This window comes from Rhinopithecus roxellana, chromosome 2, assembly GCF_007565055.1.
Source record: "Rhinopithecus roxellana isolate Shanxi Qingling chromosome 2, ASM756505v1, whole genome shotgun sequence".
NCBI lineage: Eukaryota > Metazoa > Chordata > Mammalia > Primates > Cercopithecidae > Rhinopithecus > Rhinopithecus roxellana.
Window position 1 is genome coordinate 59,487,697 of NC_044550.1, and position 19,611 is coordinate 59,507,307.

Consider the following 19,611-nt stretch of genomic DNA (forward strand, 5'->3'; position numbering starts at 1 on the left):
TCTTTTTTTGGTTTTCTCTTTTTTCCATATTGTGTTGCCTAGAACTTCTAGTACTATATTGAATAAGAGTGGTGAGAGAGTACCATACTTGTTTTTTCCTGATCGTAAAGGGAAAGTATTCAGTCATTCACTATTAAGTATGATGTTAACTATGAGATTTATGTAGATGGTTTTATCAGGTTGAGGAAGCTCCTTTTATTGCTAGTTTACCAAGTGTTATTATCTGAAAAGATGTTGAATTTTTTCAAGTGCTTTTCAGCATCCGTTGATATAGTCATGTGATTTTTCTCTCTTATTCCATGAATATAATGCCTTATATTGATTGTTCTTTATATGATAAATCAACCTGGCATTTCTGGGATGAATGCCACTTGATCATGTTGTATAAATCTTTTAATATACAACTTCATTGTTAAGGATATTTTGCGTCTATGTTCATAAGGAATATTGGTCTACAGTTTTCCTTCCCTGTGATTTCTTTTCCTGATTTTGGTATCAGGGTAATATTGACCTCATAGAATGAGTTGGGAAATGTTCCCTCCTCTTCTGTTTTTTTTTTTTTTTTTGGAAAAGTTTGTGAATGACTGATGTTAATTCTTCCTTAAATGTTTGGAATTCACCAGTGAAACCATCTGGGCCTGAACTTTTCTTTGTGGGAAGTTTTTTGATTACTGATTCAAACTCCTTGTTGTAAGTCTATAAAGATTTTCTACTTGCTCTTGAATCAGTTTTGAAATTTTTTGTCTTTCTAAGAATTTCTCAATTTTGTCTAGGTTATCCAATTTTTTAGCATATAATTGTTCATTGTATTATCTTATAATCTCTTTTATTTCTGAAAGGTTGGTAGTAATAGGCCATTTTTATCCCTGATTTTAGTAATTTGAGTTTTCTCTCTTTTTATTTTGGTCAGACTAGCTAAAGTTTTGTCAATTTTATTGATCTTTTAAAAAAATAAACTTTTCATTGATTTTGTCTATTATTTTCCTATTCTCAATTTTATTTAAGTCTCTTATAATCTTTATAATTTCATTTCTTCTGCTTGCTTTGAGCTTCATTTGCTCTTATTTTTTAAGGTAGAAGTTTAGATTATTGCTTTAAGATCTTTTTTTCTTTTTAAATATAGGCATTTGCAGCTATTTCCCTCTGAGCATTGCTTTAGCTGCATCCTATACATTTTGGCATTGTTGGGTTTTTGTTTTCATTCACCTAAATGTCAAGCACATTTAGGAATGTGTTGTTTAATTTCTGTATCTTTGTGAGTTCCTCAAATTTCCTTCTGTTATTTATTTCTAACTCCATTTCATTGTGGTTGGAGAGCATACTTTGTGTGGGTTTAGTCCTTCTAAGTTTATTGAGGCTTGTTATACAGCCTAATGTGGTCTATCCTGGGGAATGCTCCAGTTGTACTTGTGTGGTAAGTTCAAGGATTTGGGGGCTAATCAAGGAAAGACAGGAGCACAAGATGGCAGTGTTGTACAATAAGCTTTTTTTGGTGGTATTTGGACAGGGTTGCAGGAGAGGGGAAGTCTCTCACAGCAAGAGACCTTCGAGAGAGAGGGTCACCATCCAAAAGGGGAAAAGGGTAAGGGAACTTTTAGAGGGGAGGGGAATTGGAGGTGGGGCTCATGTGTCTAGGTGATGTCACTCAGCAGCAAGGTGGAGAGTTTTGGGATCAGATGGCTTTGAAGGGCAATATTGGGTGGGGTTTTTTCTAGCCACATAGTTTGTCTTATCTATGACAAGCAGATATAGGATACATTTAGAGCCTATTCTGTTTTGCAAAACTGCAGGGCATGCAAAACAGGATAGGCACTAAATGGCAAAAAATATACTTATTTAGGATATATTTAAGGCAATTAGATGTAAGAATTTAGTGTGGTCCTGGTGGGCTTTCAACTACTGGTCCCAGCCTCTTGTGAAGAAGTAAACAACATGAGGGCCAATATACAGAGACCATCTTTGGCCTATTTATGTAACAACTTGAGAAAAATGTGCATTTTGCTGTTGTTTGGTAGAATATTCTCTGGATGTCTTCTAGGTTTAGTTGGCTGATAGTATCATTCAGGTCTTCTATTTCCTCATTGATCTTCTGCTCTCGAAAGTATGGTTTTGAAGTCTCCAAATATTATTGTTGAATTGTCTATTTTCTCTACTTTGTCCTTTCTCAGCACATCCATCCCACCTTCTTCTTTGCCCACATAACTCCTTATATCGTAAAGGATTCATGTTGGTGATCTATCTGGCTTTGTTGGGCAGAGTGGTTTTGTTTAATTTTTCTTTTCTAGCCTTGCATTGCTGTGAGCCAGTGCACACATTCTAATCCTCTGTAGGACAAGTGTTTAATGGTTTTATACTAGGAAATGTATTAGAGACCATGCTTTACTCAGAGTCCTGCCCTGCTTTTCACTTTCATCAGTGAGTGTTAAATTTGTTAGAAGTTCAAAACACTTAAAAGATTATTATGACCTCCCCACACCATTCCCATATTTTATTCCAAAAACAAACAAAAACACCAAAATCCATTAACTTAGTTTTAAAAATATAAATAAGTACACAATTATCTGGTTTTCTCTCATGATGACTATTTTGATGATTTTTTTGAAAAAACAGAAAATTAAGTGCTTTTTTCCTTTTTCTGTTTTTGGAATTCCCACTTTATTGGCACCCTAAACACAAAGCTTTGTCCATTATGGAGGCACTATAAGAAAGTCTCCTTTGTCCCATAGGACCTGGATGGCAAGTTTCCAGGACATAGCTACCACTCCCTCCTCCCATACCTATGGCAGACACCATCACAACCATACATACATCCTCTTCCATGAAATGTCTGTACATGCTTTCCTCATTTTCTAAGTGCTTTGTTTGATTTTTTTACTGTTAAGTTTTGTGGGTTCTTTGTATATTCTAGACACAAGCCTTTTATTCCTAATCTGTCATTTGTTTTTTTACCCTCTTAACAGGGCCTTTTACATATCCAAGTTTTCCATTTTTATGAGTTTCAATTTATTAATTTTTCCTTTTGTGGATTGTGCTTTTGGTATCAAATCTAAGAACTCTTTGCCACGTTCTAGGTCTTGAAAAGATAAATTTGTCTTATTTTTCAAAAACTTTTATAGTTCTATATTTTACCCTTAAGGTAATGGTTCATTTGAGTCAACTTTTACATGCAATGTTAGATTCAGATTTTTAATTTTTTAATTTGCCTATGGGATATCCAGTTGCTCCAGCACCTTTGTTGAAAAGGCAATTTCTGCTCCATTGAATTCCATTCACATCTTTGTCAAAAGTTAATTGAGTATATTTGTCTGGATTCATTTCTGGATTCTGTTCTATTCCACTGATCTGTTCTGTCCTCCACACTGTCCTGATTACTGTAACTATATAGTAAGCCTCAACATGGGAAGAATGATTTCTCCCACTATATTATTTTTCAAAATAATTTTGGCTAGTTTAGAGCATTTTTATTTTAACATGTATTTTAGAATAAGGTTACCCATGTTTACAAAAAGCTTGCTGAGATTTTGATAGGAATAGCTTTAAATCTGTCAGTCAGTTTGGGGACAATTGACATCTTAACTATATTAAGTCTTCAAATCTATGAACATAGCATATCTCTCCAATTATTTAGGCCTTCTTTGATGTCTTTCATCAGCATTTTGGATTTATCAAAATATAGGACCTGTACATGCACTGTTAGATTTAAACCTAAGTATTTTATTTTCTTTGGAGCAATTCTAAATGGTTATAGTGTTTTATACCAACAACAAACAACTTGTTGGTATGTACAAATGCCGTCACTTTTGTGTGTCAATCTTGTATCCTGTGACCTTACCCAACTCACTTATTAGTTCTCAGAGTGTTTTGTAGATTCCTTGGGATTTTTAAAATGTAGATAATTGTATTTGTAAATAGACAATTTTTTTTAACACAGTTTGTATGCCAATTGTTTCTTTTCCTTGCCTCATTTGACTGTCCAGAACTTCCAATATGATGTTGAATAAGAATGGAGAGAGTGGACATCCTTGCCTTGTTCCTGATCTTAGAATGAAAGCACTTACCGTTAAGTATGATATTAACTGTAGGACTGTTGGTAGATGCTCTTTGAGGTTAAGAGCATTCCTAGTTTGCTGACAGATTTTATCATGAATGAATATTGAATTTTATATGCTTTTATATCACATCAATTGATATGATCATGATTTTTTTCTTTAACCTGTTGATACAGTAGATTACATGAGTTAATTTTTGAGTATTGTACCAGGCTTGCATACCTTGAATAAACCAGCATAGTTATAGTATATTGTTCTTTTTATGTATTGCTGGATTTGGTTTGCTAACGTTTTGTTGAAGATTTTCCTGTCTAAGTTAACAGGAGATATTGATTTGTAGTTTTCTTTTTTGTGTATGCTGTCTTTGTCTGGTTTACGTGTTAGGGTAATACTAGTCTCGTAAAACGAGTTGGGAGGCATCCCTTCCTCTTGTGTTTTCTGGAAGAAATTGTGTAAAATTGGTGTTATTTCTTTTTTAAATGTTTGGTAAAATTCTCCAGTGAAACTTTCTGGGCCTGGAGATTTTGATTTTTAGTGTTATTTTAATGTGAACTTATTGGTACCCATAAGAACAAATGGGGCCCAGGAAGACTGTGTTTAGGGGTGTCTGGGGAGGTTTGGGTCTCAGTTACTATTGTCCATCATATGTGTATTTGTTACATTAGATCATGAGCTTCTTGAAGGGTAGCCATCGTGTGTTGGTCATCATTGGAATCCCAGCACCTAGGACAGTACCTTGCACATACTGAGTACTCAGTGTAAGGTTGCTGAATAATGGAACTGACTCTCAGCACTTTGATTGTTGCAGACTGGAACCTTTAGGGAAGCCAAGGGAGAAGAGGGCAGCACAAAAATGCCTGAGTCTTCTTTTGGGGGTGGAAAAGTCTTTTTTGAAGAAGAGAGAAGTAGATAATATTTGTGATCTCGTTCTTCCTCTTGCCTGCCTGAACTGCTACCATGCAGGCCCTGAACTACCCAGTGTACCAAGAAGCTGGTGTGTGGAGCACTGGTGGTGGGGAAGAGCAGATGCAGACTAGTGCCCCTTCTTGCTGTGGGTGTCTTCAGACACAGAAACAAGTTCTGAGAATTATACTTCAGCATAGAGAATGGAAAGGAGATGAGAATGTATCAAGCTTAGGCATAACTTACTGAGTAATAGTTCTTAATTATTTATAGATGAGAAGACTGAGGCTTGAAGAAACTATTGACTTGCCTAGGTCTCTCTGAATTTCAAAATTACACCAAGAAATGTGACACTTTTACTGCAGCTTCTAGTCTGTTAAGTGATTTATCTTAATATACTTTAGATGATTCAGCTGTAGAAAATTTTGTACCAGTTACTGACACCAAGCTCTAGTGCTTTGCTCATTTCATAACATAAAATAATAAATTAATGGTTATTACTACTCTGAATTGGAACATCTTGAGACAGATTCTTTGATTTGTCCTTCTAACTCTATCTGCATTAATTGACACCTTTAGTAGTTGAACTTTTTTTAGCATTTACCTATCTGTATCACTCTCTGCATAGTAATGGAGTACATTTTAAGGTATTTTGTTTTATTATGTTTACTATTTGTTTCTAAGCAATACTGTGTTTAATCATTTTGCAAGTTGAGAATGTTTTAATGTTATTGACTATAAAATCTGTGGGTCTTATGCTAGATTTATTTGTAGTGTCTAGGGCAATAGCTTCAGCATAATATTGCACAATATCATTGTTGATTGGCCAATATGTAAAACTGATGATACTTAATTTCTAAGGCTGTGTCTTAATAGAAGATGTTCTGGTTCAACTTATTAAAAGTTCTCTTCTTATAAATACCTTTACCCAGATCCTAATCTCCACTTAAACCCAACATTCTCTTTTCAACTCAAGTGAACCACTCTGTCTTCTAAGCCATCCCTGGTGCATGTACACATCTCCCTCTTAACACAGAGCATTGGAGTTATTTGTTTGCACGCCTCTCTTCCTTATTGGATTATGAGTTCCTTTTGAGAAGGATTCATTGCTGTATTACCAGTGCCTAACACAATCCCTGTGGAATACAAGTTGAAGGATGGCAAAATCATTGTGTACCCACCATCTAGACCAATGTCTGGCGTGTGGTAAGCACTCAATTTGTATTTATTGAATGAATAAGCCAATGTCAATAGTTTGTGCTCAGTAAACAGTTGCTGAGTTAATAAATTAATCTGTGTTTGTGCAGTGTGTTTCATAGGCAAAAATCAAACTATTCAATAATCCAGATTCAATGACTGCATGAGGGATACATACACCAGGATTTGCTTTTCAAGGTAACCCCATCCGTTAAGAGCATTGCAAATTTGATAGTAAATAAGTGTTGAAAGATAAAAAGTCCAGCCAAATTATTTAATGAGAGAATAGGGAATCAGGAATTGATATAGTTTGAATGTATCCACTAAAATTCATGTGTTGGGAAGTTAATCTCCAGTGCAACAGTGTTGCGAGGTGAGACCTTTAAGAGGTGATTAAGTCATGACGATTCTGCCCTGTGAATAAATGAATGCCATTATTGCAGGTGTGGGTTATTTACTGTGGGAGTGGGTTCCTGATAAAAAGAATTAAGTTTAGTCCCTTTCCATTCTGTGTCTTGCACACTGTCTTACTCTTTCTCCTTTCACTATGGAATGACACAGCATGAAGGCCCTTGTTGGATGCCAGTACCATGCTCTTGAACTTCCCAACCTCCAGAACCACGTGGCACATAAATTTCTATTGTTTGTAAATTACCCAGTCCATGGTATTTTGTTACAGCAGCAGAAAACAGACTAAGACAGAAATGGAGGGTGTTTTTAGACAAAACTGATCCTTTTTAATCCTGTGAATTTCAATATACTGGTTTGTGCATGTAGACACTGCCTTCATCCTTTGTTCACTTAGAAAATGCTGCCCTAAAACCTTTTATAAATACCTCTTACAGAACAACTCATTTCTCAAGCTATATTATTAAAGGGAAGAGAAATTAAATGCATAGCAGATATGTAGTTTTAAAAAAACTTTTTTTAAGAGACAGGGTCTTGCTGTGTTGCCCAGGCTGGTCTCAAATTCCTGGCCTCAAACGATCCTCTCACATCAGCCTCTTATGTAGTTGGGATTACAGATATGAGCCACTATACCTGGCTATTTAGGCTAATCCCCACTTTGGGCATTTGAAGGTCATGAGTCATCTTAGGAAACTCAGAAATCCAATATTCTTGATTACTTACTTTCTTCTTCCTATAGTGGATGGACATTCACGTTTTCATCTGCCCACAAAAGAAATCTGATAGTTGAAAAAGTAAGAATATAATCATGATTATTGATATAATATAATCATGATCAAACAAAAACCTACCTGCTCTGCCCCAATGAGCATGTCTCATTGGCTTGTGCCCTCGTCAAAGATAGGAACAAAAGACATGAGGTAGAAGAGTTGGAAAGTCTATGAAGAGACATATAGTCATGCACCACTAACAACATTTTGGTCAGTGATAGACTGTGTATACAGTAGTGGTCCCATAAAACTATAATGGAGCTGCCCTATACAGGTGTACCATATTTTATCTTTTATACCATATTTTTCTGTACCTTTTCTATATTTAGATATGTTTAGAAACACAAGTACTTACCATTGTGTTACAACTGACTACAGTATTAAGTACAGTAACATGCTGTATAGGTTTGTAGCCTAGGAGCAATAGGCTCTACCATATAGCCTAGATGTGTAGTAGGCTACACCATCTAGGATTGGGTGAGTACACTCTACGATGTTCACTCAATGACAAAATGGTTTCACAATGTGTTTCTCAGAACACTCCCCTGTTTTTAAGTGAAACATGACTATGTATGACAGGAGGCAGACATTTGGGTGATACCAGAGCTGCTAACTCCTTAAAACATGACCAAAGGAGGCATGTATGTCATTAATCTGCTCCCCAGAACTGAAGTTTTTGCATTTCATTCCATGAGCACATGACTTTTGGCTTCAATGGAAAGGGAACGTTCAGGTGGGTCAGTTTCTTCCAAATTTTTCTTTCCATTAGTTTTGGCTCATTGTACATATTTCCCACTTCTGATTCCTGATTCCTTGGTTTACTGTTTCCTCTCTTTTTGTTTTATCTTATCTTCCTCTTTTTCCCCCTGCCTTTTCTAGGGTCCCTAGTTTCCCACTCTAAATATTTAAAATGAGTGTTGGCCTTGATCCATGAGCACCCGCTTTTAATTCAGCCCATAGGCACCCTGTGAGTAGGGTGGGTCATGAGCTGTAGAAATAGATGAGAAGCAGAGTCAAGTGGCAGCCCAGAGGAGCCTGAAAGGGGCCATCCAAACCATGTAGCCCAGGCTGTGGACTGTAGGAACTTTTCGTTCCAGAAGAACTTGAGATGCTGTAGAGATGAACATGGATGTAGGTTCAGGAAAGTTAAACTAAATTGATAAAACGTCATCAGATAAAGGCTTTACATGAGTGCCACTAGAAATTTCAGATTTGATGGGGAAACCATTGCCCTCATGTATTACCTGTACTCTTACCATTTGTAACTTATCAGTTGTAAATATGTAATTATGAAATTTATTTTCTTTCACTCTCTCATATAAGCTTTGTAAGAACCAAGAGTAATGTCTGTATCCCCAGCACTTAGAACACGGCCTGACACATTGCAGAGGCTCAATAAATATTTATTGAATAAATGAATGCCATCATGTTTCTATAATCCACTTACAGGTTGAATACAAGGCAGAATTTGTGTTCAGATAAGCTTTTAGTTTCAGCCCTGGCTCTGCCTCTGATGAGCTGTGCTGCTTAATCTCTCTGAGCCTAATGGAATTTCTGTGGAGATCCTATAGTAAAATGAAGTGTTTGGATGGACATTGCTGTGGTCTGAATGGTTGTGTCCACTCCAAAATTCTTTTGCTGAGATTGAATCTGCAATGTGTTGGTATTAGGAGATGGGGCCTTCGGAAAGTGACTAGGTCGTGAGGGTTGAGCCCCATGAATAGGATTAATGCCCTTATAAAAGAGGCTAGAGGGAGCTTGTTCACCCCTTCTGCCATGTGAGGACACAGCAAGAAGGCACCATCTGTGAAGCAGAGAGCCCTCATTAGACACCAAAATCTGCCACCACCTTGATCTTGGACTTTGCAGCCTCCAGAACTGTGAGCAACAAATTTCTGTTTATAAACTACCCAGTATAAGGTATTTTGTTATAGCAGTTGAAAAGGACTAAGGGACATTTAATGGACAGATGTCTGTCTCTTCCTTTTTATCCTAATTCAAGTTTTCACCATCCCCTTCCTCCTCCTTGCATTGCAGTGGATACTCTCCAAATCATGACTCTGTTTATCTGAGGGTTAGATTTGAGTTGGGGAAGGAATGAACATTTTTGCAGTGGTGATCCTTTTTCAGTATGAAAAATCTCAGAAAATGAAAAGCACAACTGTAAAGCTCATAAGCCTTAAGTTTAGGGCGGTGTTTCCACATAGCTGCAGCTGGACTGCTCAGAAGGGCAAAAGAAGGCAACCCCTTTCCAGAGGCTGCAGGTCGCTGCTTCTGCAGGGTCAGCAGCGGTGAAATCTGTGAGATATGGGGCAAGGTGGTAGAGGGGAAGACACTTTCTGAGTCACTTGAGAAGTAGATCACTTTAAACTACTGGAGGGCTGGGCTCATGGAAGGAAGTGACCTCTCATGCATAGCTCCATTCCCAGTTCCTTTTACTAAGAAGACAAGACAGAACACAAAGAATAGGTAAAACAGGATGTGAAGTTTATATACAAGAATATAATGTTTATCTGAAATATTTACAGTGTTGGTTAAAGCAATATTTTTACAACTTTTAAAGGTAAACTACTATGTATATTACAGGTAAGCTACAATGGGTTTAATTTGCAAAAGTTAAGTAAGAAATGTTTAAAACAAGGCTTAAAGTACTCAAGTCAATTATAAAATTCATATCTTTTGCCTTTTACTTGAAGAAATCATGCTATAGAAATGGTTAATGTGCTTTTAATAAATGGAAGTACTGAAGCTGGAATGTGATACATGTAACAGTTGAAGTTCCCATTGAAGGTATAAAATGAATTGTTGTAAGACTTAGACACTGAGTCTCAGTCTGGAGCTGAGGAAGATGTTGAGATAACAGCCAGCTTTATCTCAACAGGGTTTGTGACCGACAAGTTTGGGCCACAGAGATAATTGAAGCAATTTGCATGTTGTGACAACCTCAGTGAGAAGTGAAAATCAGCTGACTCAAAACAACAAACAACAAACAACCAGACCCAAGTCACAGTTGCACCTATTCAAAACTAGCTTTAACGTGAGCTATTTTTAAACATCATAAAAAATATTCATGATTTTATTAGTTTGAATATTTCTACAAGATTCGGGTGGGCTTTTCCTTTAAGCGAAAACAGCTCTCCACTCCTGTGGCCCCCTGGGGCCTTATAACTCAGGAAATGCTGGGGATGCAAACGTGCAAAAGGCAGGGGGAAGCTGTCCAGGCTGAGGCTGGAGCAGCTGGGAGTGTGCTTGGGAAATGGGAGCTGAGATCCCAGAGCAGAAATCGTCAGCCGTGCTCTGGAGCAGGCCTGTCAGAGCCATCAGGATGCCAGGACTAGCACTGCAGCTTGCGGATGCTGCGGGAGATGCGCTTGAACTCTCTCTGCCCCTTCTGCCACCGCTTCACCGAGGTGATCACCAGCTCCCCACCCTGTTTCTGTCCCATGACCAGATAGGGCGCGTTGATGTCGTTCATCTCCTCACAGGTGCACTGCAAGCTGTCTTTGAGCCACAGCACCGATTTCTTCAGGTCCCTTTCGGACACACCGTTCAGCTTGTAAATGGTCTTGCTCTTGGTCTCCAGGATGATTTTGGTATCTCGGTTGATGTAGGTTATCTCCTTCACTTTTATTTTCAGTGCTATGAGAGAGGGCAGAAAGAGTCATATCAGTTATAATGAGGGAATACAGTATACCTCCCCCCATTCTGCCTACTCATGTGACTTGTCCTGGACGAGGAAAGAGAGGCTTCCTAGAGCTAATGGGACCCTCAGAGGCTGCAGATCGGGAGTTGGGAGCTAGGGGCAGCAGGTGGCTCCACTGCTAAGCCTCAAAGCATTTGCCAGGCACTTTGTTTCCAATCAGCCATTTTTTCAAAACTCTCTTTGCAGGACTCAGTGAACTTTTCTTCTCCTTTCCTCACCCACCCTTGTGTTTGTAAGAAGGTTGCATGTGGTGCATGCTCTCCCCAACAAATGACTTCCTCTATTGGAAACTTAAGCATGAAAAGACATGCCTGACTCTTAGGTGAAACATGATCCTTCTGTGGCCGTAAACTTTAAACTCAATTTATTATGTAGGAGAGGTTTTTGGACAAACCTGTAAGGAAACTGTATCACACAATCATTGTTTTCTAAAGAATAGATTACAGGGAAGGAGAATTGATCTTACAGCTGCATTTGATTTGGTAAAGTAACTAGGAGAAAAAATATGCAAGTCTCTTTTTAACAGCACAACATGTTTAGTCATAAAAGTGTTTTTCTGAAGACCTCATCCTTATATGCTATCATTTGCCTGTCCAAGGCCAAGGCGTTTACAGATCATATATGTACTGTTTCCAAAATGTATATGTAGACTCGTTAGAATGAGAAGACCAAAAGTAAGTGGTTTACTATAAAGGACACGTTTTATAGTCATGAACAGTATGCTCTGGGAATGAAAGCCCTACAAACGTACATGCTGGAATTAAGTTTCAAGACTCCATGAAAGCAGGAAAAGAATACAATTTTAGGTTAGAAGGGATCATCCCATTAAAATCGCTTGTTAGTACACAAAGAATCTTAAATCCAGAGAAGTTTAGTGACTTGCATGAGGTCACCCAGTTTAGGTTGTTTCCTAGAACTCTGGTTGCCAAACCTCCTCCTGTAATACCACTGTGGTGTCTTGAGGCAATGTCAATGTTTTTGTACTGGTTGCAGCATAAACTTGCCCAGCTGCAATGTGTCCTAAGACTCTGGGTGACCCTGACAGCCATTCCGTATAGATAATGTGTAAGTATGACTTCCTGACTTTGATGGAGTTTAATCTATGTTTAAATTAGTAATAGAGGAAGATTTTTCTGTGTTGCGTATAACTGGTTTTGAGATTTTCTTTTTCTTTTTTTTAAATATCAGAAAGGGAATTTGACTGAGTATGGCTTTCTAGTCAACCAGGAAATTATAGAAGCTACATCAGGTAAATCAAAGATGCTATGACTTGGCCAACCATGGTTTTGTCTGGTATGATATGCATCTGAACTGTGGTACTGAGTTCTCAGTTTTTGAGACTCAAGTCATGGAATAAGCCATACTTGTGGAAATGTTGCATGCTCTTGTGTCCTCTGCACTGGGAGTAGGGTGTTGGATAGACCTTACCATGGTGGGAGAAATGGACTGATTACACTTTACCTGGGAGCCTTGACTGTAGTACAGATAGGGCATATATAAGATTTCACCTGGCCAAATGAAACATTCTCAAGCTCCAAACATCAGGAAAAACCATCACTTTTAACCAGGAGGAAGATTTATTAGTCGTCTTTGTCTAGCTCTAAAATAACTAATTTTGCAAATGTTTATCATGAGAAAACATTAGGGATTTTCTCCTTGGATTTTCAGCTAGGCCCAAACAGAGAGAATCGAATCCCCCACATAACCTTTCCTGTTCTGGAGGATGTGACTGAAGATGCAGGATGGGATAAGAAGCAGAGGTGATGATACTTTCTGGTCCTACAATAGGTTGTATATATAGGAAGGTAGTTCTGAACCATTTTTTTATTCACCAGTACTTGCACCATTGAATTTCCCTTGTACTTCAGGAGCACAGTAGGGAAGAGGTGATGCCTTCCAGAGTAGTCAAGTCAAATAAATTAGATTTCTATGCTTGTTCCTCCTACTCTTCCATTATTCACAAAGAACAGAGGCAAGATGGAATAGTGCTTATAAACCAACAATCTTATGACGCAGTTCTTGAAATTCTGCTTCATTATCCCTCTGTGGGTCAAAATGAGAGTGAAGAAATAGAAAACAAAGCTTGTGAGGTATCTATGCGTGTGATACCTTAAGTGTGATAACTTCTGTGTTGTTTTGAAAGGCTTTCTCTCTGTAAGGAGAGAGCACACTAAGGCACACAGGCATCCATGTTTTGGCTCATGTTTTGATAGGGCATCCTTAGAAAGGGGGTATTCTGTAAGGTCAGCCACAAAGCAAGCAAGTAATAGGTGTGTGTGTGTGTGTGTATGTGTGCATGTTTCCCAAAGCCAGTTGTTATGCAGCTCCACAATATAACAATCAACTTTTCATGGAAGTCAGGAAGGATCACTGTTTTATATGTAGTGCAAAGGATATAAACTGCGAGAAGAACATGATATTTTATAGACTTTTTAATAGAAATTTTATATACATGATATTTTTCTATCTTGCCCTTAATGAAGTGATATAGCGTGGGGGCTGAGAACTGTGTTTTGGTAAGGCTCTGGTGATTTGGAATTATCTGCTGCTAACATGACTGGCCCTCAGCCAGTTTGAGGGTTGTGGACATTTGAAAACAGGTGTATGAAACTCCGTCAGCCCCATTTGTGGCTCCTCCTGAGGGGAAAGGTTGCTAAGGACTTTGAGCTACCTCCCTTCTTTCTCCTTCCTCAGCAGTGTGAAGCCTTTCCCAACCCTGGAGCTATGGTGGTTCTGGGACCAGTCAGAGTTGAACCCAGGACACTTTCTGGAAGAGACCTGGAGCTGTCAAAGAGTAGGGATTGGATGGTTCTAGAGTTTTAGGGACCTGACCAGGACTGAGATTTCTGGGATGGTAAGGTAAGGAGACTGAGAGCTGGAGTTATTTCCCTCAGTCTCGAGGACTATGTTGAATATGTAGAAGTCTTAATATGGGTCTATTAGACTCCATTATTGATTGACAGAGCAGGGAACATATCTATTTATAAGTAAGTTCAGCCTTGTGCCTGAATAAATACTTTTTAGAAAGGTACCAATAATTCCAACACACGAAAAAGTACCTGCCCTTGGAAAAGGATAAAAGCAAGAATGCCTCTGGGTGAAGTTCCTGGTCATTCCCAGCTCTGAATTTAGCATTTATCCTGTGTCTAGCTGGGCTCCTCTTCTAACCTGAGAGCCCTGAAGTCAGCAGATGAGGTGCTGGTGGAGTTCTGTGTAGACAAAGTCCCAGCTCTCTTTCCCGTTATGACCCTGTTTTCAGGGGAGTGACTTGCAACTTACGGAACATATCGCATGTGTTTTTTATTGTCCCCAAACACCATATCATCTATCATGTATCTTGCTAAAGTAAATCTCTAAGCTTTTTTTTTTTTTCTTTTTAAAACTATTTCAAAACTGTGGCAAATGTGTCTAGACTTAGTCATACAAAAATTTACAAAAACCTTTTAAAAGGGATTTTAAGGTGGTGTTTTAAGGTTGTTAGGTGTTCCATGTTAGGTGTCTTCTCAATAAGCCACTCTTCTTTTTCAATTTAAGGAACCCCTCCTCGACAAATTATTAATCAGTGCCTTGGATATATTCACTAATGGTAGAACACAGAGGAGCAAATCATTATGGGTTATAAAGAAAGTAAAAATATTTTTATTTGTGGCCAATTTAATGCCTTGAATCTGTTTGGCTGGGGCTAATATTTACACTTCCATCCCTGGTGCACATGTTAAGTAATCAAAAGAAAACAGGACTCGGGATTATGTCTGTTGGCAAAAAAAAAAAAAAAAAAAAAAAAGATTTAAAATGTGCCATTTTCATTATTTGAAATGTGCCAGTGGAAATTGATAATCAGAATAATTTTCATGATTTGATTATTGGCTTAACAGAACAATGAGTCTTAGCTGACAAGATACAACACAATGCTAGACAGTTACATAAGGAGGAAACTAGGATAGATCAAGTTAGATGGTTTTGGGAAACATGAGCTATAATGGTATTTACCCAACCTTTATCTGGCAACATCATAATGATTTGTACCTTGAAGTTTTACTGGTGAATAAAACTTCTGAATGTGAAATCTGTTGTTGTTGTTGTATTACTTACCAAAATCATTTTTACAAAGCGTTTCCATTATGTCGTTGTCATCATCATTTTTATTTTGGCAGGCTTCACATACCTTTGGAGCTAGAAATGTAGAAAACAGTCTTTAGTAAGTTTGCTTAAAAGGGAACAGCAGGTGGCGTTTGTAAACAATTCAAAGGGACTTATCCAGGCAAAAGTAGCAATTGTCCTATTTAACCTCGGCTTCTGCCTCCTCTGTAAAAGTAGGATCACTCATTCGTAAGAAAGCTCCCCCATGCTTCCCATTTTTTTGGGGGGTGGGAGCAAAATGAGAATGCCTATATGTTGTTGTGTTTAATAAATTATGACTCAAATAAAAAGGGAGTTGTGGGCAGAGTGTACAAGTGTGTGTAGTTATGGTTAACTGAGTCAGGGTGCAGCTTTTCAGCTCAACCTCCCAAGCTCTGGGAAATTCAGTCTAAAAAAGTTATTCCCAAGGCCTTTCGAAGGAGAAAGCAACCAAAGAACCAAAGATCCTTGAGGGGTTTGGGAAAACTGGTAACTATAAAATATAGCCAAAAGATTGTCTTTCTCAGCCACAGGACACCAGTGTAGCTGGCTCTACTCAGCAGAGCTCTGTATCTCAGGGGGGCCAAGTCTGGACTGGGAGGGGTGACTGGCTCCTGCTCCACATATGGACTGTTTCCACCTTGAAAACACATCTCACTAATTACAATAGCCTGCTCTAAGTGGTTCTGTGTCACCTTGTTCCTTCTGCCAAGATTGTGCTTGAGTTAGCCAGCATTCATTTCATTGCTGTCTGCAAGCTCCCTGGTACAGGTTCTTCTTGCCCTTCTTTGCCTGTTTCAAACTCTCAAAACAAACAAACAAACAAACCTGTTTCTGAAGCTAATCAAAGATGAAGCAAAACAGTTTAGTGGTCTGATCAAACCTAGGGATTGTATACTAGCACAATTATCAGAAGGCCTCCTAAAAGCTTTTCTAAGAGTCTGATTTCTTGAGAAAAGTAAAAAAAAGAACAATTATATTTCCCTTCTCTCATTTATAAATGTGTTAATTATGTCTTTAAAATTTAGGTGAAATTAGAAGATTTTCCCTAATATGAAATGTAATGTTCATAGAAAACTATGTGACTTAATAGAAGTGTTATTTATCAAATTAGAAAAATCACAAAGATAGAATTTTGAAGAACATAAACTTTTACTTTGAAGGTGAAACGTGGCTTTTTGGAGAAATGTAAGATGCATAATGTTGCTGCTGATAGTGGGAAGAAATAAAAACAACATACATAAAACTGCCCTTAAGTCCCCTCACCCAAACAAAATCAAACGTTTCTAATTAGGAGCTCTCAAAATGTATATAAAATGTTACTAACCTGTATTGGTTGGTCTATGGTATATGTGGGACAAATCTTTGAAAAATGCCAAACATTTGCAATAAATTAGAAATCTAACCAATAAGATGATTGCAAACTCATGGTCCCTGCCAGGAAAGATTGCTAAAGAACTTTGCATTTGCTTTAACTAATGATGTCTGCAGGAAAACAACTAGAGATTGAAAGGGAGAGGCTGCTGAAGCCCTGAAAGGGATTAGGAAGCTCGCTTTTCCAACCCAGGGGACCCAAATCAGCTCAGGCGCATTGTATATGTTTTTCTTTCAGAAAAAATATCAAGAGCTCATGCGGTTTTCATTGCTTTGATGGTTTTTGCACAGGAACTCTCCCTCCGTTTTCTAAAAACTTGGGAATCTCTTTTGCGTGATTTTTCTCCAGCTAATCACAACCACTCCTAAGTTAAAAACTGATAGCGATAGAAAATTGATTTCCAGAGATTCCCTTTATGCTCTCTCCTCAAGTACCTGAGCAGTTACAACCAATGCTCAATTTTCCACACACTCCGTGCCAGTCCCGGTTTTATTTCCAAAATCTAAATTGACAAAGGACAAAAAGTACCTTAAAAGGTTATCTACTTGTACATCCTGGTTTTCCTGCCTGTACGGGAAATGTCCCTGTGACTAGAATCCTGCCCAGTGGTAGGAAGCTACAGAATGAGGCTGAGCGAGGGCCCTCTGGCCAGAGTGCTCACCACCAACTCCTCCATCAAACACCACTTCCAACGCTCTAGCTCCAGTGCTAGCTAGCATCTTTAACAATAATCGTGTATCTATTTTTTTTTTAAACCGCCGTTCAGTTCTTCGGGTTTTTTTTTTTTTTTTTTTTTTTTTTTACTGCCTTTAAGTATAACTGGTACAACTCGGGAGCAGAATGCGAGACTTGGGCGGAGGGGGAGGGGTGCCTCAAATTTGATACAGGCTTGTCGTGATGACAGACCAGGTCAGGAAGAACTTCTGCCCTTCCTGCTACTGGCACCCCAAGCAGGGATGCACTGGGATGCGTGGCAGGGGCGGGATCTCCTGGGAGCGTGTCAGCCAAGCAGGGAGTGGGGAAACAAGCGGAAAGACTTACCTTCCTCGGTGGCCGGCAGGAGGTGGTCGCTACTAGCGAGGGGGATGCAGAGGTCGTTGTCTTGGGGGAAACGGTCGCACTCGAGCATGTCGGGCCAGGGGAAGCCGAAGGCGGACATGACCGGGGCGCAGCGGTCCTTCACCTGCACGCAGAGCGAGTGGCACGGCTGGATGGTCTCGTCTAGGTCGTCGAGACAGACGGGGGCGAAGAGCGAGCATAGGAACTTCTTGGTGTCCGGGTGGCACTGCTTCATGACCAACGGGATCCAAGCGCCGGCCTGCTCCAGCACCTCCTTCATGGTCTCGTGGCCCAGCAGGTTGGGCAGTCGCATGTTCTGGTACTCGATGCCGTGGCACAGCTGCAGGTTGGCCGGGATGGGCTTGCAATTGCTGCGCTTGTAGGAGAAGTCGGGCTGGCCGAAGAGGAAGAGCCCGCGCGCCGAGCCCAGGCAGCAGTGCGAGGCGAGGACGAGCAGCAGCAGCGAGCCAGGGCCCTGCAGCATCGTGGGCGCGCGACCCCGAGGGGGCAGAGGGAGCGGAGCCGGGGAAGGGAGAGGCGGCCGGAGTCCGAGCTTGTCCCGGGCCCGCTCTCTTCGCTCGGTGCGACTCGGGGGCCTGAAAAGCTGGCAGCGGGCGGCCAGGGCACGGAGAAGCGGGACACCGGGAAGACCGCGCGGGCGAGGCGCTGCAAGCCGGCGCGCAGCTCCGGGGGGCTCCGACCCGGGGGAGCAGAATGATCCGCTGCTGGGGCACAGCCAGAGTTTTCTTGGCCTTTTTTATGCAGATCTGCGGGCGGGGGGGAGGGGGGGAGCAAGGGAGGAGCCAATAAAGGGTAATCCGAGGAGGGCTGGTCACTACTTTCTGGGTCTGGTTTTGCGTTAAGATTGCCCCTCACGCGCTTGCTGGAAGGGAATTCTGGCTGCGCCCCCTCCCTAGATGCTGCCGCGCGCCCGCCCTAGGATTTCTTTAAACAACAAACAGAGAAGCCTGACCGCTGTGCCCCAACAGTGAGCGAGCAGGGCGCGGGCTGCGGGAGTCGGGGGCATGCAGGGCACCCAGCGAGCCGCCTCGCGGCCAGGTCCTGGCGGGAACGCGCCTCGCCCCGCGTGCTGCCGGGACCCGAGCTTGTTTTGCCCCAGCCTGAAGTTTCTGCTGTGTTGCCAGGCATGGGTGGGAGAGGGTGTGTGTGTGTGCGTGTGTTGGGGGTGGGAGGGCTACGTCCCTGATAGCCGTGTGTGTGTGTGTGTGTGTGTGTGTGTGTGTGTGTGTATGTGTATGTGTACGTGTGTGTGTTGGGGGTTGGGGAGCTGCGTCCCTGGTAGCCGCGGAGCCAGCAGCCCCTGGGCTCTTTGTGCCCTGGGATGGAGCTCGGGACCTGCCCGCCCGAGGCCGCCTTGGCGAACTTCGTTTCCCCTCGAATCTCCAGCTACAGTTCAGCAGCCTGTCGGTGTGCTCCCAACTGCCCTAAAAAAAAAAAGTCAGAATTATAAATATATTCGTATGAGCAGAACTTTACATGGAAAACGAAATACTAATAAAACGGGTTTGTCATTTTGTTGGAGTGAGTGCTAGCAAGGGTTTTGTCGTTGTAGAAACACCCCTACAAGAGTCTCACCAGTCACACAGGACTGCCCACCATTTCCTCGTTTTGGAGAAGAGACTTTCCCTTCTTAAATGAATGGCATGACTCAATACTCGAAGGCATTACCGGCTCTAACACACAGCCGCCCTTGCAGCAGTGCGCTCTGGAAAGCCGGAGTATGGGCCCCCAGGGCACTGTTTGTAAAGACTGGTCGCCGGCACAAAAGATGGGCACAAAAGATGCGCAGGCTGGAAGGGAGCGAGGTCAGAGGAAGGAGTACTGCCTGGAGATCCACGAGGGCTAGAATTAGCTCATTCATCCCCTACGTACCAGGGGGCACCATGCTGGGCGCTGGATGTGCAGAAATGAACAAACAGGACGACTTCTGCTCTCCTGGAGCCTGGGATCTAGTGTCTCTGACCGCAAACAGTAAGTTCACAGCTGTAAACCAGGAATAGGGTGCCA

At 40.7% G+C, this 19,611-nt stretch overlaps 1 protein-coding gene across 1 annotated transcript; it reads right to left on the reverse strand.

The window, feature by feature from the left end:
- Positions 1–9,793: 9,793 nt before the first annotated feature.
- Positions 9,794–18,417, reverse strand: SFRP2 (secreted frizzled related protein 2). The gene is made up of 3 exons (XM_010382893.2): positions 17,566–18,417; positions 15,123–15,203; positions 9,794–10,966 (listed from the first exon to the last, which is right to left on the reverse strand). The coding sequence occupies exons 1-3, from the start codon at positions 18,065–18,067 to the stop codon at positions 10,662–10,664; spliced, it is 888 nt and encodes a 295-aa protein (XP_010381195.1). The 5' UTR covers positions 18,068–18,417; the 3' UTR covers positions 9,794–10,661.
- Between the last annotated feature and the right edge of the window lie 1,194 nt (positions 18,418–19,611).